The 22,390-nt window shown below is 43.7% G+C and overlaps 1 protein-coding gene across 2 annotated transcripts in view; it reads right to left on the reverse strand.

Annotated features, from left to right (window-relative positions):
- AFG1L (AFG1 like ATPase) overlaps positions 1-22,390 on the reverse strand; it is a 193,765-nt gene that overhangs the window by 141,896 nt on the left and 29,479 nt on the right. For both annotated transcript variants that reach the window (XM_070073732.1, XM_070073733.1), the window contains exon 3: positions 2,750-2,801. In XM_070073732.1, the coding sequence (XP_069929833.1) occupies positions 2,750-2,801 (52 nt within the window). The remainder of the gene's footprint in view (positions 1-2,749; positions 2,802-22,390) is intronic.

Consider the following 22,390-nt stretch of genomic DNA (forward strand, 5'->3'; position numbering starts at 1 on the left):
TATTTTTTTAAAAGACTTATGTATTCATTTGAAAGGCAGAGGGACACACAGAGAAGCAGGGAGTGACAGGGATACAGACAGGGAGAATTTTCCTTCTACTGGTTCACTCCTCAAATGACCTCAACTGCCAGGACTAGGCCAAGCTAAAGCCAGGAGCCAGAAGCTTCATCTAGGTCTCCCAGGTTTGTGCAAGGGCCCAAGCATCTTGGCCATCTTCTACTGCTTTCCCAGGCCATACAGAAAGCTGGATCAGAAGTGAAGCAGTCGGGACTAGAACCAGCACACATATGAGACAATGGTACCACAGGCAGAGGATTAACCTAGTGTGCCACAGCATTGGCTCCTAAATAATTATTTTTTAAAAAAAGAAAAACAGCTATAGGATAAAAAATAAATAAATAAAAGCACAGGGGCTGGCACTGTGCCTGGGGCAGCAGCATCCCATTTGGGCACTGGTTCAAACCCTGCTGCTCCATTTCTGATCCAGCTCCCTGCTAGTGTGCCTGGGAAAGCAGCGGAAGATGGCGCAAGTGCTTGGGCCCCTGACCCTACATGGGAGACCCAAAAGAAGCTCCTGGCTCCTGGCTTTGATCAGCATAGCTCCAGCCATTGCGGCCAGCTGGGAAGTGAACCAGCAGATAGAAGACCTCTCCATCTCTCTCTGTCTTTACCTCTCTCTATAACTCTTTCTTTCAAATAAATAAAATAAATCTTAAAAAAAAAAAAAAAAGACAATAGTAAGCAGCAAGAGCTGGTGTCGGCCCTGCGGCTACGCCACCAGACAGCCCCAAAGTGAGAACGCATCCTCTCTCTCATTACCTGTTTTGTAAGTATCTGAAACAGAACCAAACACACCACCACAAGTGTTCATCTCGCTTCCTATTTCAGAATTCGGGAAAGATGTCTCTAACCTCAGCTTGCCACATGCCCAGCCTACATGAACAGCCCACAGTACCACATCTTTGTTAATTCTTTCAAGCATAAAAGAGCTGTATTCTCCAAATTAACGTTTGACAACTTTAATAGGGTTTAATAATAAAAAAAAAAAGTCCTTTTGCAGAAGTGGAAGAAATTGTGCTTTACTAACTATTTCCATTTATGGCTAAGTGGTTAAAGTAAAAGGAGAAACAAAGATGTTGATTTTAGCAGTAAGTGAACTTGAAAGTGAAGGTTCAGGAAGTCAAATGCTCGGGGAAGCAGAGTGAGACCTGACAACTACAACAACAGGACAAGATGTGCTAGCAGTACCAAAAGGTGCAGGAAACAACGCAGAAGCAGCTTCTGGGGCAAACAGCTTTTAAATAAGAAGTATATGCTGGTCTCAAAACTATCAATTAGCCAAGGAACTCAGAATTTGAACTCCCTTACTATTTTTAAAATCTGTCATTTTCAAGAACTTGAAGAGTTTTAAAGAATAACCTTTATTATCCACTTTTGTAAGCTAAATAAATCTCTTTTTATTAAATGAGCTTAAATCTGTAAATGTAAACAGATGGGTAAAGGCATCTGTAAATAGATCAGAAGAGGAAGCAGAAAGAAAAGAACAGTTTTACCTTTTTTAATTTTTTTCTGAAAGGCAAAGAAAGAGATCGCCCACCCACTGGTTCACTCATCAAATGCCTGCAGTAGCCGGGACTGGGTGGGGATGAAGCTGGTGGCTAGGAACTCAATCCAGGTCTCCCTTGTGGGCGCCAGGGTCATAATTACTTGAGCCATCACCCGCTGCCTCCCAGCGTCTGCACTAGCAGGAAGCTGAAATTGGGGGCATCCTAACCGACAGCGTGCCCACTAGGCCAAGTGCCTATCCCCAGTTTTATCTTAAACTCACTGTAACTACTTATTCAACTCCTATTGTTACCTTATCCTAAAATTTTCACTAAGAAAATAACCCCTGCCACCACTCCCTCCTAACACAAATGTGTTAACAGCTCCGGGGAGCCTGCAGCGTGTTCACAAATCTGGGCCCAAAACTGATCTTCTAATGTGTAAATATGAGTCTTGAGTAATCTAATAGAAGAAATAACTGACAAGGAAGAACACAATAAAGCCAAGTGAAGTGGGAGTCCTCTTCTTGACATCAGAGAATGGCAGTGACCAGAGAGAGGTATAGGCCTGGGTGGGAAGGATTCCTTCAAAGGAAACGGAAACCAGAAAACAGAGGACCACAGCAAGACTGAGGTCAGGGAAGAGAGACATTAACCAGTGAGTAAAATCTAGAAAGTGAGGGACGGCTCAGAAGGCTTCCCACCAAACGTCCGTCTTTCTGCTCCTGGTACAGAACTGGGAGACCAAGGAAGTGTTAGCACTACCTACTAAGAACTAAGCTAAAAAGAAAATGGCTACATTATTCATCTAAGGGTTTAGGCTGCAAGTAGAAATATCTGTGGAAATTAAAGAATCACATTTTGTTGTTGTCAAGAAAACATTCAGTCAAAGAGCATGGAGTATGAGTCCCAGATTTATCTACCAACTATCTAGAGAGGCTTCCTTCCCCAGAGATCAACTCACTTAGTACATTAAATAGTGTGTGTACACTGACAGAACAATCCCTGCCTTCCACTGCAGCCCCAGATAAGCAGAGAAGGGGAAAGCTTTAGCTGGCTCCTCCCCTCTCTCCCTACCTTCCCCTGCCTCCCCACCCTGCTCCTCTCCACCTGCTGGGGTATAGGGATGGAAAGGCATATGATCCCTGAGTGAAGGTGGGAAAGTTTTCTGTGTGGCTCACTGAAATGTACTTTAGCACACTTACCAACATCTCCATAAACATACAGGCCCCTTGGAGGTTTGCTCCTCGAAAAAAGCTGCAAATTAAGAACAAATCGTAAATCTCTACCATGAACAGAATTAAACATAATCATACACAAAGTGTTCCTAACTGTGCTATATATAGGTCCAAGAGAGGCTGTGTTACACATAAGAAAGAAAAAGCTTTATGCAAAAGGCTGTGAAGCCAGAATATCACACACCCTTAAAAAGAAAGGCAATGCAGACACATGTTGTGTGGATGAACCTTCAGTACATACGTTAGGTGAAACAGCCAGTCACAAAAAGAATCATGCTGTATAATTCCACTTACGTAGGGGATTTAGAATGGTCAAAACCCATAGAAACAGAGAGTAGGAGAAAACAGTCACTAGGGGCTGGCGGCAGTGAGGCATGGGGAGTAGTGTTTAATGGGCACAGAGTTTCTGTTTTACAAAGTGAAAAAGTTCTAGAGATAGATGGTGGTCATGGTGGTACAACATTATGAATGAATTCAATACCACTGAACTGTACCCTTAAGAACAGTTAAGGAGCCAGCACTGTGCCGTAGTGGGTTGAGCCAACACCTGTGGTGCCAGCATCCCATGTGGGCATCAATTTGAGTCCCAGCTGCTCCACTTCCTATCCAGCTCCCTGCTGATGCACCTGGGAAAGCAGCAGAGGATGGCCCAAGTTCTTGGTTCCCTGCACTCACATGAGAGACCTGGAGGGGCCTCCTGGCTCCTGGCTTTGGCCTGCCCAGGCCCGGCTGTTGCAGCCATTTGAGGAGTGAGCCAGCAGATGGAAGATCTCTTCCTTCCTCTCTCTCTCTCTCTCTCTCTCCTTCTCTGTAACTCTGATTTTCAAGTAAAATAAATATTTCTTTAAAATAAACAAACAAAAGCTAGATTTCAGGATCTAGTCCATAATGCATTTGATTTTGTATCATCTATGGGTTCCTTCCCACCTGCCTCAGAAACTTTGTTTGCCCTCTCGTTCTTCTTGGGTTTCTCTACTAAATCCAATGCCTGGTGCCAGCAGGTGGCTTCTAAACTTCTCCATGTTTCAGGCCAGGCAAAAGGAAGGCCCTTGCTTGGAGGCTTCCATCTGGATGGCTGTTCTGGGCTTCTCTGCATGTTAACACACTCCATTTATTCTTAAATCTCATCTGCAAGCAAATTGTCACTCCTTCCTTTTTTTTTTTTTTTTTTTTTTTTTTTTTTTTTTTTGCTTTTTGCATGAATCATTGTTGTGCACTGGTTAGTCTATTTTCAACTTGTCAGAAAAAGTGTTATGCTCTTAAACAATTTAGAATAGCTTCAGATGGGAAAACTTACATGATACCTAATAATCTGCGTCCAGAGCGGTGATTTTTCTACTTTGATGGCCACGACTGGGAGGGGTTTATTGACAAGAAGGAAAGGTTAAGCCAGCTTAAGAGTGAGCAAGAGGAATTTCAAAAAGAAGTATTAAAAGCTAGGGCAGGGAAATGGATAACAGATCAGTTGAGATGGGAAATAATGTCAGGCAAGAAGAGGATTGAGCAACTGAAACAAACAACACGTAAAGGAAATGAGGAAATGAATACAAACTCAGAAGGCCTTTTAGAACAAAGGCAAGGAGTCAGGAGCTTTACTACAGAGCACGGCAGCACTGAGAGAAAGGAGAAGATGCAGAGGTTTAACCGCAAGCTTGGTGACCTGGGCGGAAAAAAGACCTCCGATGTAGGAAGCCATCACAAGCATGGGGCAAAGCCTTGGTGAGCAGTCATTGTTCCAATGGAGGAAGTACAGACTGGTGCAAGGGGCACTAGAAAAAACAAACAACTAACCATCTCTAAGTATATTCTACGCCTTAGGAGTCTCTGAAAGCAACATTCTATATTAACTGACTGGGAATGTTATAGTAATTCATAATTCTTTATAACACATTTTACAGTAATAGTTTAAAAGCTACTCTAGTACTGTTTGCATGATATAAAGATACTCATATGCTCAATAAATAAAGTTCAGGTAAAACAATTAACAAGGACAGGTGAAAGATGGTTCAGAGAGAACTCAATGCTGCTTCGGGCTGGCGCTGTGAGGCAGTGAGTTGAAGCCCAGGCCTGAAGTACCGGCATTCCATATGGGCGCCGGTTCTAGTCCCGGCTGCTCCTCTTCCCATCCAGCTCTCTGCTATGACCTGGGAAAGCAGTAGAAGATGGCCCAAGTCCTTGGGCCCCTGCACCCACATGGGAGACCTGGAAGAAGCTCCTGGCTCCTGGCTTCGGATCGGCGCAGCTCCTGCTGCTGTGGCCATCTGGGGAGTGAACCAACGGATGGAAGACCTCTCTCTGTCTCTACCTTTCTCTGCAACTCTGTCTTTCAAACAAATAAATAAATCTTAAAAACAAAAATGCTACTAAAAAAAAAGCATTCATGGTCCTACCTTGCTTTCCTACTCAATAGCTTAATATATCTGAGAAAGGACACTCTGGCAAATGTTATGGTGAATACATCTCACAGTTTATAATATTTCTTATTATATTTTATAGTAATATTTAGATGATGATAGAGATTCTACTGTATATACCAGAGAAGAAGACTCTCAAACATCTGAGGTCACAAGCAGTATGGCATAAATACTGGAAAACATGCTGGTTTTCATCTGAAGAAGTGGATAATTAAAATGAATATCTTTCCAACAATGCACATTAAACATAGTCTATCAAAACCACATTATATATTGTAGGCCCCTCTTACCTGAGCAGGAGACAGTCCAAGACCCTCAGTGAATGTCTGAATGCCTGAAACAGCGGATGGTACTAAAGCCTACCTGAGTACACGTCATGTTTAGGTTTATACATGTCTATGATAAAGTTTAATTTATAAATTAGACATGATAAGACATTAACTGTGTCTAATTATGTTATAACAGTAACTAATAATAAAAAGGAACAATCAGAACAATATCCTGTGATAAAAGTTATTTAAAGCCTAAAAATTACTTCTGAAATTTTCTGACCATGGTTGATGATGGGTAACTGAAACATCAGAAAACAAAATCACAGGTAAGGAGGAAACTACTATGCACCAAGTATTCTCACCAGGTGGAAGCCAGCTAACTTTCTTCTAATAAAATTTCATTCGGGGCCGGCATTGTGCATAGTGGGCTAAGCTTCAGCCTGCAGCACCAGCATTCCATATGAGTGCCAGTTCCAGTGCCGGCTGCTCCACTTCCAATCCAGCTCTCTGCTATGGCTTGGGAAAGCAGTGGAAGATGGCCCAAATGTCTGGGGCCCTGCACCCACGTGGAAGACCAGATGAAGTTCCTGGCTCCTGGTTTTGGATAGGTCCAGCTCCAGCCGTTGCAGCCATTTGGGGGTGAACCAGAGGATGGAAGACCTCCCTCTCTTTCTCTGTCTTTGAAATAAATAAATCTTTAAAAAATATATATATAAATATATGTTAAATAAAAAAAATCAAAGAGCAATAAGACTATTTAGAAGGCTGTAAAATGGTTCTTAAAGATTTTAAATTCTTTTTAAATTTATTGGTTTATTTTATTTGAAAGGAAAGGACTGAGAGACCTGATCTCCCAATGTCAGACTGACAGACAGACAGAGATCTCCCATGCGCTGGTTCCCTCCTCATATGTTTACAACAGCCAGGCCAAACCTGGGGCTGCGATTTCAGTCCAGGTCTCCCACACGGGTGGCAGTAATCCAACTACTTCAGCCACCACTCGCTGCCTCCCGGAATGCACAGTAGTAGAAAGCTGGACTCAGAAGCAAGACTGGGCCTGGACCCCAGCACTGTGATTTGGAAGTGAGTGCCCCAAGCAACATCCTAACTGCTGTGTGAAACACGGGCCCCTTAAATTCTTCATTCACAACAGTGATTTCAAGGAGAGTCCGGCTCACACAGTTTCCTTCAATATGACTGTCACTCAGGAACCCACATCATTTGCATGCCCCTAATGTACATTTTCTCACAAGTCACTCTATTTTTCAGTTCCATTACATTTCGTTTCTTCATGTTCTAATTTCCTATACGTTGTTCTGTCTCAGAAACAACAGGGAACTGTGACACTGACCGTGGACTTCGCCCTCACGTTATTTCTCAGTGCCTATAACTCTCCAAATGCTCCCTTCCCCCGGGGCCTTCTCAGTTTGGCTCTGGACCTTAGGAGGCTGACCTTGCTGGCTGGCTCCAGGCTCACTAGGCCCATGGGAGGTGCTACTTACAGGAGACAGAGGAGAGGGGCTGGAGCTCTACTAGCCTTTTCCTGCTGTCCCCTCCAGCTTGAGTCCTGTGGCAGAGCTGCGTCCCTCCCAGGGCCATCAGCTGCCCTTTCTCTCAGGCCATAGTCCCAGCTCGCACCGGTTCCCCCCTCACCGCTCCATCTTCACCTTGATGGAAAAACCTGGCCAGGCCTCTCTAAGTAAGAGCTTGATTTAATCTTTATTTGAAACACCTGCCAGGATTCTGAAACCCACCCAACTCTCAAAAGGCATACACTAAACACTAGACCCAGACTAAAAAAATGTGAAATGAATAAGTTTCTCTAATGACCAGTCGTTAAGACTTGTCCTAAGTTAGCCTGGGGAATTTGTAAAGTAGGATGATGACACCTTCTCTAGCGGGTTTTTGATAAAGATCTAATGATACTGCCAGTTGGAACGTGCAGATGGTGAGCTTCAGGATAAAGCCTATCACCTAGCTCCACTCAGCATAAAAGATACCGCAGAAGAGTCCTAGACTGCAATCCAAACGATCCGGGTACAAATCTTGGGTCTGCTACTTATTAGATACAGGGCCCAGGGCAAGCCACATCAACTTGCCAACCTGCTGTTCCCTTATCTCTTTGGTGCAGGCCACAGCAGAGGGCGTCCCCACTCACTGCCCGCTTCTACGTCCCTAATCACAAGGCCCACTCAGTCACACCAGACTGCAAACCTGATGTGCTTATTGATCCTTGTTTACATCCAGACCTGCAGTCTATGAGAAAAGAAGGGGCACACTTCTCTCAAAGATCTGACACAGTTAGTAAGCTCAGCCAATTTTACATCCATATAAACTTTCTAATTAAAAAGTCAATAATATGCTTTAAGACGTGTGACACATTTCCAAACACAGTCCATTTGCTAAGCCATTAGGGAAACCTCAAATAAGTTCCAAAGAATGAAGTGCACTCCAACCATAATGTTAGGAAATTATAAACAAATGTTGGGAGGATAGCTAAAAAAATAAAAACGTCATTCTAGGATATCTGTCCTTCTGTCACTGTCCAGACTGCTAAAGACTGGCGGGAGAAGTCTCACAGCCGTCATATCGTCCATAATTCCACTTCCCCGGTGAGTTTACTCGGTCTCTGCAGTGTTCTCTGGAAACTTCTCAGCTCCCTTCAAGCTTAGTTTAGCTTCCTCATCAATTCAGGGATCTCTCCCGCTTCTTCATGAAGAGAAAGCAGAAGGCATCAGGTGGGAACTTCTTCAACTTCCACATGAAATCGCAACCCCACCCGGATCTGAACCCACCATCTCCTCCTTCATACCTCTTCCTCTTCAACCTTGTAGCAACTTCTAGATTTCACACCCCACCCACCCAAACCCAAACCCACACCCACACCCACACCCATGCTTTTCGGGGACCTTGGCCCATCAATGTAAATGTCTCTTCTCTTGTACTCCTCATCAACATCTGTATAAATGTCTTCCTGATAATTTCTACAGTCTTGAAGTGTGGTGTCTCACAAGCAAGTCATAAACCCAGAAACCCTCAGAGAGAAGATAGATTCATTTAAAAAAAATGAAGTGTAAACTTTCAGTTTGGAAAAATATACCAGGAAAGGTTAAAAGGCCAATAATATGTGGGACAAAATGCATCCTTTACTACAAACAAGAACTTGTTTCTTTCAATAAACAAACAGCTTGTAAATCAATAAGGAAAACAGATGCAAACAGTTTAAACTTTGAAAGAGCTCTAAATCTCATTCATAGGAAAAGAAGGATGACTTAAAATAACAATAAAACACCATCAGGACAAAAATCTAGAAGTATTGTCAAAGATGAGGGACAACAGGCAAGCTCATCAGCTGTTGAGTATCAATTGTTACAATGTCTTTTAACCCAATTTGGCATTGTCCATTAGAATGTGAAGTACAGATGCCAGGCACAATTCCATGACTAGAAATTTACCCTACAGAAATACCCACTTGAATCCATTAATAAGACATGTTGGAATACTCACAGGATGTAACACTATGCCACTGTCAATCATGGAACATCTATATGAGGGAATTTAAAGGAAGGGGGAAGTGCTTACAGGAAGTAGAAAGTCTGATATGGGATGTTCTCCTAGACAGAGTGTTAACTTCTTTTCCTAAGCATAGAAAAATGTATATCCCACTAAATAAGAAATAAGGGGCCGGTGCCGCAGCTCACTAGGCTAATCCTCCGCCTAGCGGCGCCGGCACACTGGGTTCTAGTCCCGGTTGGGGCGCCGGATTCTGTCCCGGTTGCCCCTCTTCCAGGCCAGCTCTCTGCTGTGGCCAGGGAGTGCAGTGGAGGATGGCCCAGGTGCTTGGGCCCTGCACCCCATGGGAGACCAGGAAAAGCACCTGGCTCCTGCCATCGGATCAGCGCGGTGCGCCGGCCGCAGCGCGCCGGCCGTGGCGGCCATTGGAGGGTGAACCAACGGCAAAGGAAGACCTTTCTGTCTGTCTCTCTCTCTCACTGTCCACTCTGCCTGTCAAAAAATAAATAAAAAATAAAAAAAAAATAAAAACTAAATAAGAAATAAGGATCTGTGGGCACCCACATACATACATGAGTTTGTAAAGGCTTAGAAATTGTCTGAGGGGCTGCTGTCGTGGCACAGCGAGCTCAGCTGCCACCCGCGACACCAGCATCCCACAGGAGTGCTGTTTTGAGTCTCAGCTGCTCCATTGCTGATCCAGCTGCCTGCTACTGCACATAGGAAAGCAGTAGATGACCTAAGTCCTCGGCCTTCTGCCACCCACATGGGAAACCCAAGCCCTGATGAGGGCCACCAGAGAGGATGGAGGTCCTGGAAACAAGGGGTCCTGAGGAGTGCACGGGGAAACACAGAAGAATGAAGTGGACACCTGGATAAAGAAGGTTACCTACAACCATTCCTATTCCCTACACTTGCCCTGCAGCAGCCCTAAAGGCATATAGCAGGCTTCCAAACCCTTAGGCAGAATACCAGAAGCTTCTCAGACGGGCACACGCATTCGGAGTCCCACACCAAACGGGTGCCTTTCTGACCTATTTCATAGAGCCAACAGACTGCACAGCACACAGTCCTCAAAGATTCCAAACACTGTAAATTCTAAATTTCCTATTAAAGTTCAAACTTTAGGCCAGAGTTGTGGCACAGCAGGTATAGCCACCTCCTGAGACACCAGATTCCCATGTGGCTGCTCCACTTCCAATGCAGCTCCCTGCTAATGGCCTGGGAAAAGCAGCGGAAGATGGCCCAAGCATTTGGGCCCCTGTCACTCACATGGAAGACCTAGATGAAGCTCCAGGTGTTGGGTTGGCCCAGTGCTGGTCACTGAGCCATCTCGGGGAGTGATCCAAAGGATGGAAGATGTCTTTCTTTCTCTCTCTATAACTCTGACTTTCAAAATAAAGTCTTAAAAATTCAAACTCTAACACTAGAACTTCCTCATTGCAAAAAGAGGGATTTAATGACCTTAGCACCCACAAAACAATACACCAGTAGATAATGAACAGTGGCAGGATGTGCCATCCCAAAATATTCCACTTCAGCAAGTAATATAGCCTTTTTAAAAAAAGATTTATTTTATTTATTTGAAAGACAGTTACAGAGAGAGGTAGAGACAGAGAGAGAGGTCTTCCATCCTCTCATTTACTCCCCAGATGGCTGCAATGGCCAGAACTGTGCCAATCCAAAGCCAGGAGCCAGGAGCTTCTTCCGGGTCTCCCATGTGGGTGCAAGGGCCCAAAGACTTGGGCCACCTTCTACTGCTTTCCCAGGCCACAGCAGAGAGCTGGTTAGGAAGAGGAGCAGCCAGGACTTGAACTGGCGCCCATATGGAATGCCGGTGTGTCAGGCCAGGGCTTTAACCCGCTGCACCACAGTGCCGGCTCTGGAATACAGCCTTTTATCCATACTATATCAAGCACGTGTTCGTGTATGTGTGTGCATCTGTGTCATTATATAGAGTAATGAGTATATATTGGGGAACAAATAGTTCCTGTTTTCATAGAACTTACAGGAGGCTAATAATGGGAGACAGAATAAATAGTAAATTGAATTAGAATATGTAATGACCACAGTCCATGAAAGTACAGGCCAGAAAATAATTTGGAAAATATCTGGATATAGATGAGCATTGATTTGAAATTCCTCTGGTGAGGGCCTCATGACTGAAGAACAATCAGGTATAAGCAAGAAAGTTACATAGCAAGAGAGGAAGCAGGAGAAAGCTGAGGAAGCCAAATTTGCTTAATAACTGACTCTCACAGTAACTAATTCAGCACACATAAGCAAGAACACACTCACTCCCACAGGATTGCATTAATCTATTCATGAGGGCTGCACCCTATGGCTCAAACACCTCCTACAGGTTCTACCTTCCAACATTGCCACAATGAGAAATGAAGCTTCCGCAGTAGTTTGGCAGAGAAAAACTATATTCAAACATGGCACTGGGACAAATGTTCCCACACTCCACACTGGAGTGCCTGAGTTTGAGTCCTGCCTCACTTCCAGTTGCTCTTGTTAATGCAGACCCTGGGAGGCAGCAGGTGACGGCTCAAGTACTTGGGTCCTGTCACACCAATCTGGAGTCCCAGACTGACTTCCTGGCTCCTGGCTTTGGCTGTTACAGGCATTTAGGAAGTAAATCGGCAGATTGTAGATCTCTCTCTCTCTCTCTCTCTCTGTCCCTCTGCCTTTCAAATGAAATAAATACATAAATAAAAAAATTGTTTAAAATAAAGCATTTATATTTTAAATCACATATATGTAAAAGTCTATTTACCATACAAAGCATCTTAGAACATGGAGTTTATTTTTTAAAGTAAATAGCCAATCAGTGTTCTATTATAATTTTATAGGACAAAATCAAATACAAAGTATGGATCCTAATTTTCTCTCTCTCTCCCTCTCTCTCTCACACACACACACAAACACACACATATACACATGTTTTTGGGGTAGTTGAAGAAATTGAATGCAGACTTTATATAGGGTATCAGATACAACATAGCATCCTTGGATAATCTGAACTTTAGATTAACAGCAAATAATGTATTTTTAATATATATATGTCCCAAATATTGCGTGACACAATAAAATAAAAAACTGCTATTTATTTGAAATTCACATTTATCTGGGCATCCTAATTTGTGTTTGCTAAATCTGGCAACCCTATTTTAAGTCATTTTAAAATTATTTATTTGTTAAAGATTTATTTAAAAGGCAGAGTTACAGAGGGAGACACAAGATCTTTATCTGCTGGTTAATGCTCCAGATGGCTGTAACAGCTGGGACTGGGCCAGCCGGAAGCCAGGAGCCAGGAACCCCATCTGGATCTCCCACATGGGTTTCAGGGGTCCAAGCACTTGAGCCATCTTATGCTCCTTTCCCAAGCGCATTACCAGGGAGCCGGATCAAAAGGGGAGCAGCTGGGACTCAGACTGGAACTCCAATATTCAAAGCTTGTGTTCGTAGGCAGCAGCTTAACCTTCTGTGCCAAAACACTGGCCTCTGTTTATTTAGTTATTTGAGAGGCAGAGAGAACTCAAATCCACTGGTTCACACCCCCAAATACCCACAAGGGCTGTGACTGGGCCAGCCATAGGCCAAGAACTTGAAATCAATTCAATGGAAGTCACCCATGTGGGTGGCAGGGAGCTGCAGTCAGGCACAGCAGGCAGGCATCCAACTCCAGCACTTGAATATCGGATACAAGGAGCCAGTGTTGTGTCACAAGGGTTAAGCCACTGCTTGTGACACCAGTATCCCATATGGGCACAGGTTCAAGTCCCAGCTGCTCCATTTCCCATCTAGCTCCTGGCTAATGGGCCTGGGAAAACAAGAAGAAAATGGTCCAAGTCTGCGCACCCCTGCAACCACATGGTAGATCTGGATGAAGCTCCTGGCTTGTCCTGACCTAGCCCCAGCCATTGCAGTGTAGTAAACCAGAGGATGGAAAATATTTCTCTCTAACTCTGCTTTTCAAATAAATATATATATATATACATATACATATATATATATATATATATGTATATTGGGGAGCCCAGTGCTGTGGTGTAGTAGGCTAAGCCTCCATCCACAGCACCAGCATCCCATATGGGCACCAGTTTGTGTCCCAGCTGCTCCATTTCTGATCCAGTTCTCCTGCTATGGCTGGGAAAGCAGTAGGAGATGGCCCAAGTGCTTGGGCCCCTGCACCTGCATGGGAGATCCAGAAGAAACTCCTGGCTCCTGGCTTTGGATCAGCCCAGCTCTGCCCACTGCAGCCATTCGGGGAGTGAAGCAGCGAATGGAAGACCTTTCCTCTTTGTCTCTGTTCCTCTCTGTCTGTAACACTACCTCTCAAATAAATAAATAAATAAATAATCTTACATTTAAAAAAATGAGATACAGGTGTTTTCACTGAGGTCTTAACTTCTAGGCCAAACACCCATCCCCTTATTTTAAGTAATATTAATGAGTGCAAAATGTCTTGAATGTGATGACTGTAATATAGTTATGCAGGAAAATGTCCCTATATTAGGAGACACAAATAATGTATTTAGGAGTAAGGGTTAAGTTGTGACTTACTTCTAAATGATTCAAGAAAAAAAATTTGTAATTCTTGTAAAAATTTTGTAAAAAGGGGCTGGCACTGTGGCTCAGTAGGTTAACACCCTGCCTGAAGCACTGGCATTCCATATGGGTGCCGGTTCTAGTCTCGGCTGCTCCTCTTCTGATCCAGCTCTCTGCTATGGCCTGGGAGAGTAGTAGAAAATGGCACAAGTCCTTGGGCCCCTGCATCCATATGGCAGACCCAGAAGAAGCTCCTGGCTCCTGGCTTCAGATCGGCGCAGCTCCAGCATCCATCTGGGGAGTGAACCAGTGGATGGAAGACCTCTCTCTCTGTCTCTACCTCTCTCTGTAACTTTGTCTTTCAAATAAATAAAATAAATCTTTTAAAAAAATTTTGTAAAAAAATTGTAAAAGATCAAAAAAAACTGAAATGTTGACAAAATCAGAACATAACTTAATGAGGAAACTATTATATTACTTTTAATTAAATCTAAAATTATTCAAAAGTATCTATATAGTTGCATTATAGATAACTGCTTTCAAAATTACCTATTCCTTTATTTTAACTGCTACAAACTGGAACATTTGTCATCCATCATTCTAAATATTTTGATTTAATGATTTTAACTTTATCCTTTCTTCTCTATGATATTAATATCCTAGTATTCCGAAATGACCCAAGGTGACTCTCATCAAAGTTATAAATTAAAATAGCATGTCCTCGCCTTTCTGGATTACTATACACCTGCTTCTCTGGCATAATTTCCATTAGGACAATTAGATAATAAGGATGGTGCTGTTAAATAAAGAGTGTTGTTTTCAGTTTGTTTAGAATGCAGGAATACTACTTTTCCTGTTTCTCCCCACTCCCCCCACCACCACTGCATTATTATCTCCCAAAATGATCGCAGACAATGATTCCAGCTGGAATCTGAGCATAATTACATCTTTTAAAAACTGGCATTATATCATTCTCAACATGGACCACTTTTTGATAAAAGTAGATCACTTCAAGTTCCTAAGGAGACCTTTAAAATTAAAAAACTGAACTATACATTAGCACTTATAAATGTTCTCTAAGTGAATATGGTTTTTTTAAGGTCTTGAGCAGATTTGCAGAGGAACCCTTACAACCCAAAGTACATCTATTTGTTTCCTAGCACAATTAGGCCCATTTAACTATCTAAATAACTGGGAGATGTGGGGGTGGGGTGCCTTAAACTCTCACACAGTTAACATAAGAAATGGCTCAATCTCTGATTGCAAGGGAATTCGAAGATAAAGACTTTTTAATGCCTCAGCATTCATACAACCGACATTTACAAATGCTACCAGGAGCCATTGGGAGACAGACGACAGGAAGCAATTCCTCCAGCAAATCCCTCCATGTTCACTCACTCCTAACTGATTTTCTGATTCTGGCTTAGGTGAAGGAACACTAGGTTTGGCCTATCCCAGTACACCATAATTTCAGGGAATCTCCAGCACACAAGCACAATTTTTAAACATATCCAGAGTTCATTAAAAGAAAGATGCTCCCTGATTGGTGAACCATGTTGAGGTTCTGGATTTCAGAAATTAAACTGGCCTTCCAGACACAGACTGGATTAGTTAACCTGATGCTAAGGAGGGAAAGAGACACGGACATGGTCAGAGACGTGTGTGCTTGGCTACAGGGAGATACCTGCACTCTCACACGGAAGCACAGACAGGCCCACAACTGCCTCCAGAGTTGGAATTCTCTTTGGAATCTTCGCTGACAGGCTTGTTGGTCAATCATTTTTCACGCATTCAAGGTGGATTGAGCACTAAGCATCTACTTTGCACCGTGCAGCAAGCTGAATTGTACAGGCACAGAAGACCAAGAAAACAGAGTATGTACCAAAGAAGCAAGCGTGTGGTCCCAGGTGGATGGTGGGAGATGGGCTATAACAAAGGAGAGGGGAAGGGGCAGCTTCAGCAGAGACCTAGAGGCAATGTCAGGCCCCAGTCTGTCCAGGGGTCTTCAAGCAGCTCATCATAACTGATGCTTTTATTAGCAACAGAGAACAATGACAGATGAGGCTGGCAAGAGGCAGGAACCAGGCTCCTAAGGACCTTGTAAAACATGCTAACAAATTTGTACTTTTTCCAGATGGCAATGAAATCCATGAGCAAGAGAATGATATGATTAGAAATACTATTCTTGGGGCCAGCATTGTGGCACAGTGGGTTAAGCCACCACCTGTGATGCTGCCATCCCATGTGAGTGCTGGTTCCAGTCCCAGTTGCTCCACTTCCAATCCAGCTCCCTGCTCATGTGCCTGGAAAAGCAGCAGCATATGATCCAAGTGCTTGGGCCCCTGCCGCAAATGTAGGAAACCTGGATGGAGTTCCAAGCTCCTGGCTTCAGCCTCACCCAGCCCCAGCCATTGCAGCCATTTGGGAAATGAACCAAATGATGGAAGATCTCTCCCTCTCTCTCTCTCCCTCTCTTTCTCTCTCTCTCTCTCTCTTTCCCCTTCCACCTCCCTCCCTTCCTCTCTGTAACTCTGCTTTACAAATAAAAAAAATTTAAGATTTATTCATTTATTTGAAAGGTAGAGTTGCAGAAACAGAGAAGGGTAGACAGAGAGAAAGAGAGGTCTTCTGTCTGCTAATTCACTCCTCAGATAGTTGCAACTGCCAGGGCTGGGCCAGACTGAAGCCAAGAGCCAGGAACTCCACCTGGGTCTTCCACTTGGGTGGCAGGGACCCAGGTACTTGGGCCATCTTCCACTGCTTTCCCAGGTGCATTAGCAGGGAGCTGGATCAGAAGTGTAGTGGCTGGGACTCAAACCAGCGCCCATATGAGATGCCTGCGTCATAGAGGATGGCTTTACCTACTACACCACAATGACAGCCGCCAGATAAAATTCCTTTAAAAAATGTAAAAAAGAAATATCATTCTTGACACAATGCAGATAATAGGTTGAATGGGAGGGAACCGTTGGCAAGGACAAGCCAACTGGTAGCCAGGTAGAAGCAGCGCTCAGACAGAAAGATGGGGCAGCTTGGTTGTGACTCAGTGAAGCACAGGCCACAGAGAACAGCTCTCTGGTGATCTCCATTCATGAAGCTGCGCTTCCTGCCTCCCCTGGAGAAGTTGTGGCTATGAGTCTGGAACCACGCATTCAGGTCCTGATAATGGCTTATTTCCATGGGAGCAGGTGGCACAGGTAGAAACTACTCACTTCTGTTTTATAGTTTGGCCTAAGGTTTTCACTCGGTGAAAAGTCTATTTGCAGAAGGCAAAAATCAGAGGCTGGCACTGTGGCATAGCAGATAAAACCACTGCCGCAGTGCCGCCATCCCATATGGATGCTGGTTAGATTCCTGGCTGCTCCACTTCTGATCTAGCTCTCTGCTATGGCCTGGGAAAGCAGTGGAGGATGGCCCAAGTCCCTGGGCCCCTGCCACCTGCATGGGAGAACTGGAAGAAGCTCCCGGCTCCTGGCTTCAGATCGGCACAGCTCCGGCCATTGGGACCATTTGGGGAGGAACCACTGGATGGAAGACCTCTCTCTTTCTGCCTTACCTCTGCCTCTCTGTAACTCTGCCTTTTAAGTAAATAAATAAATCTTCAATAAAAAAAGGCAAAAATCAGTTTATTATACAACTTATGTCTATTTCTTGAAAAGTTTGCTGTGGTTCCAAGAGAATACACCCTTCAAATGCCTCCTTCCTGGAGAGCCATCAGGAAGGAGTTCCAGCCAGCTAGGAAGGTGCTGGGGAAAGAGTGCGATGGGTATAACTGTGCATTCAGGCTGAAGTCGATTTTGTGGAGAAATAACTGGAAGAAAAGGAAATTAAGCAATTCAGAGCTAGATGAAACTACTGTGACTTTACAGGAAGAATGAAATCACTAGAACACAATCCAGATCTAGCCTGTCAGGTGCACTCCCGTACAGCCCTTCTCCCAGGGGCTGGCCTCCAGCGCAGGAGGTGTCTCTGCTCCCTTCTACCTGAAGTCTCACCCTCGCTGCCACTTTCCTTCCCAGTTCTACCCCCACATCAAACTTCTTGCTGCCAGTGGATTCAAGTGAACGATTCCTCTTCCTTTTAAAAAAAAAAAAAAGGATTTATTTATTTATTTGAAAGGCAGAGGTACAGAGAGGCAGGGGCAGAGAGAGAGAGAGAGAGAGAGAGAGAGAGAGGTCTTCCATCCGCTGGTTCACTCCCTAGAAGGCTACAATAGCCAGAGCTACGCAGATCCGAAGCCAGGAGCCAGGAGCTTCTTCTGGGTCTCCCACGTGGGTGCAGGGGCCCAAGGACTTGGGCCATCTTCTGATGCTCTCCCAGGCCATAGCAGAGAGCTGGATCGTAAGTGCAGTGGCCAGGACTGCCTGCTGTCCATATGGGATGCTGGCACTACAGGTGGTGGCTTTATCCGCTACGCCACAGCACTGGCCCCTTGAACGATTCCTAAGATCAAGACCTGTTTTCCGCTCCCATAAACACCCCTTTGCTAGTGCATTTCCCTGGCTGACCGCATCTTCCAGTAGCCTATGGGAAAAGCCTGTTCATTGAGAGGTTTCCCTGATTGCTCTTCCCTGTGTGCTCGACTTCCCTCCACCAAACCTACACCCTGAAAAAAGCAGAACTGCTGTTAGGGTTGATTTCATTTTCACACAAACCTACTGTTGAGCATCATGACAATTTGAGACTATTTCTGTCTCTCTTCAAATATAATTGTGAATGTTTAATTTTATTTTTAAAAATAGCTATTATTTCAATGGTAGACTTTGGCCTAAATAGGAAGTTTACAGGATAATTCTCAGAAGTGTCTTATAAGTGAATTTTAATTAAATATTAATCTTGAGTATATCATTTTCATTTTATAATATTTTCTAGTTTTTTTGATTAATAGTCTTTTATTTGATTAACAAGAAAAATACTGAAATTATTTATATAATGCTAAAACTATTACAGGACCAATTCAGAAACTAGACACAATTGAAATGGCAAAGCCCTTTCTATATGTTCACAGCAGTACTTTATTTTAATTATAAAACAAATACAAAAGTAACCTGAGCATTGTGGCCATCTGGGGAATGAACCAATGAATCAAAGATCCCTTTCTATCTCTCCCTTTCTCTCTGTAACTCTGTCTTTCAAATAAATAACAAGTCTTTAAAAAAAGAAATCACTATTAATTTCACTTATAATTTTTATTTATTTATTTTCATTTAAAAGAGAGGCAGAGCAAAGATCTTCCATTTGCTGGTTCATTCCAGAAATGCCTGCAACAGCCATAGAGGGGCCAGGCTGTAGTCAGGAATCCAGCACTCAGTGTGGACCTTCTGAACTCACTCAGGTCAGCCCATGTGAGTGGCAGGGAGCAATTACTTGAGCCATCCCTGCTGCCTCCCAGGGTGAGCATTAGCAGGAAACTGCAATCAGAAACAACCAGGACTCAAAATGGGACCTGAACATTCCAAGTAGTATCTTAACCCCTCAGTCAAACAACCACCGTGAGCTTTTTTATTTCGAGAGGGTTCAGTAATGCATTTTCTCGGATGCATATTCCTGTACACATTTTATACCCGCCCAGCTTTTGTATTTAGCTCACTGAGTTGCAAATAATTATTTATGACTATGAATTTCACTAACCCAGAGATCATTGAAATTGGAAACCATTAATCTCATTCACATCCATATCCTTGGCTCCCAGCGTGGAGTATAGCACCTAGTGAGGAATAACTCCATTTTTGTTTAATTGGATATATATATGTATATATATATATATTAATTCAGTGTCCTCTGGTAAACAAAGAGATATACTTTTTTTTTTTTTAAGGCAGAGTTATACAGTGAGAGAGACAGACAGAAAGGTCTTCCTTCCGTTGGTTCACCCCTAAATAGCCACTACAGCCAGCGCACTGCACCAATCTGAAGCCAGGAGCCAGGTGCTTCCTACTGGTCTCCCATGCGGGGGCAGGGCCCAAGGACTTGGGCCATCCTCCACTGCACTCCCAGGCCACAGCAGAGAGCTGGAATGGAAGAGGAGCAACCGGGACAGAATCTGGCACCCTGACCGGGACTAGAACCCGGGATGCTGGCGCCGCAGGCGGGGGATTAGCCTAGTGAGCCGCGGCGCCGGTAACAAAGAGATATACTTTCTAACAAGTATGATAGACTTCCATAAAACTAAAATTCACTTGCTTTTCCCAGCTGGGAAAAGTAGAACACAGTGCCCATTCTGGAGATACATTAATTTTTCTTTGGAGACAGGAGGACACATGACTAATTACTTCTCCAGTATATGAAATGGGCACATAACCTGGAAAATACAATACATCACCAAACATAAAATCTGGTATCTTTAAAATTTACTTGAGAGAGAGAGATCAATCTTCCAGCCACTGGTTTACTCCCCAGCTGAGTTGGACCTCGCTGCTTCCAGTCTGCTTCCTGGCTCACCATGGGATCCTTCCCTTGCATGCATTCCTCACCAGACACCAGACCAATGGGGCCACCCAATCTTGGACCGTGAATGTCTAAAACAATGAACCGACATAAACCATCTTCCTTCATTCATAGCTTCCCTCAGGTGTCTGTGATAGTGATGAAAAGCTGACACAGTCCACAATGCCAAGAAGATTGCCAACCTGGCCCTTTACAGAAGATGTTTGCCAATCCCTGACTATAACCCCAACAGAGAACCCACAGAATGGATGCTTCTTTATGGTCTGTGTAATTCTACTGCCATGACCAAAGTAGTCAGCTTTGACTGATGATGATAAGTAAAAACTCCAATCGTAAAAATTATAGAATTAGGGTCTGGCAATGTGGCGCAGTGGATTAAAGCCCCAGCCTGCAGTGCTGGCATCCTATATGGGCGCCAGTTCCAGTCCCAGCTGCTCCACTTCCAATCCAGATCCCTGCTAATGCACCTGGGAAAGCAGAGGAGGATGGCCCAAGTCCTTGGGCCCCTGCACCCACATGGGAGACCTGGAAGAGGTTCCTGGCTCCTGACTTCGGATCAACTCAGCTCCAGCCGCTGCAGCCATTTGGGGAATGAACCAGAGGATGGAAGACCTCTCTCCTCTCTCTCTCTGTCTCTACTTCTCTCTGTAACTCTGTCTTTCAAATAAATAAAATAAATACTTTTTAAAAATTATAGAATTAAATTCATTTCAAGAGATTTGTTAAAAACATTCTCATCTACATTGATGCCATAGTTTCATCCTTTAGAACAATGAAAAACTTTAAGATGCAATTGATGAATTGTTCTGGAGTCTGAATCTGGCTCATTACATTGTTTCTCAGATTTAAGATTTTAAATGACTCATTGGGATGTGTTAGTTCTCAAAAGCAATGTAGTTTGACCCCCAATCTCACCTCCTCATATGTACGCCTTTGCTAGTTTAGGACTTGTAACAATTTAAGATAAGCAATACTGATTGTAAAACATTTAATAAACTTGGGTATTAGATGCTGTCCACTTTGTTCTCAAAGTTTCTTTGATTCTCTGGAGGAGAAAGCTCCAGAGATAAGGGAAGCTTTACATAAATCACACCTCTCAACCTATGCTACCCATAGGAAATGCTGGTACCAAGAAGACAGAGGAAGTGCTGGCTCCCTCACTAGGGAAGAGAAGGGAAAAACGGAAAAGGCAGCAAAGTGCCTGAAGGCCTCTCTGGAGATTCCTGGATAAATAACTGAAGGGCTGCAGACAGGCCTCCCTGCAGCTCCTGGGACCCCAGCACTGCAGGAATCCTGCTTACAGCCACCCGCTGCTAGTGGCCAGAACAAGGAATGCATCCAGATCCCAGCCTGATATAGGGGAGGAGGGTTCTTTTCCACCTGCTACATGCATTGTTCTTGGGAGAATGAAGAGGAAGTACCCAAATAAAAGACTTCTTTCCATGAAAGGAATATGGAAAGAATAATTTCTCATTAGAGAAAAACAAAAACAATACTTGGTAGAGAGCAAGAGAAAAATGAAAAGTTTTGTGGCCCCTATTTCCCAGATCTCTTAAGCTACGAAGTCTCCTCAAAACACAAAGATAACCCTGGCTGTGTGCATGCCCCTGATTAATGGAAACATTTTCAGAGTAGCTCAGCACTCTAATCTCTCCCTCCCTGACTCCAGAAATGCTTGATTTGGCTGTGTCAAAGTAATTCTAATTATAGTGATTTACATGAACTACTTACCATTTATGCCTAATTACCTCCCAGCACAATAACAATTATGCATACATTAAATGCATCAGATTAACCAGGTTGTAAGTTTTATTTGGTAACAAAGGTATAGTGTCCACAAATGCTCATTTTTCACAGCAGGTGGCTTGAAAGGCTCGGTCATTCACTCCTAACTTCTTCAATTGTTTCCTAGAGAAAACATTGCTATGTGGGCCAGTGAAAGCAGACTAAATCTCTACCACCAGTATTTCTCCATTGGTTAAATAAATCACATTTTGTGAAAAAGGTACACTTACTTTAACATTATGGTTTAAGGGGTCTATTGTTGTGGCACAGTGAGTAAAGCCACTGTCTGTGACACTGGCACCCCAAATGGGTGATGGTTCACGTTCCAGCTGCTCCATTTCTGACCCAGCTCCCTGATAATGCACCTGGGAAAGCATCAGAAGATGGCCAAAGTGCTTGGCCCCTGCACCCATGTGGGAAACTTGGATGAAACTTCTGGCTCCTGGCTTTGGCCTAGTTCAGCACTTGCTGTTGCAGCTATTTGGGGAGTAATCCAGTGGATGAATGATTTCTCTCTCCTTTTGTCTCTCCCTCCTTCTCTCTCTCTGTAACTCTTTCAAATAAATAAATAAATAAATATTTTTAAGAAACAACATTATGGCTTAAGCCTACAGAAAGTCTTT

Source organism: Oryctolagus cuniculus, chromosome 5, assembly GCF_964237555.1.
Source record: "Oryctolagus cuniculus chromosome 5, mOryCun1.1, whole genome shotgun sequence".
NCBI classification, from domain to species: Eukaryota; Metazoa; Chordata; class Mammalia; order Lagomorpha; family Leporidae; genus Oryctolagus; species Oryctolagus cuniculus.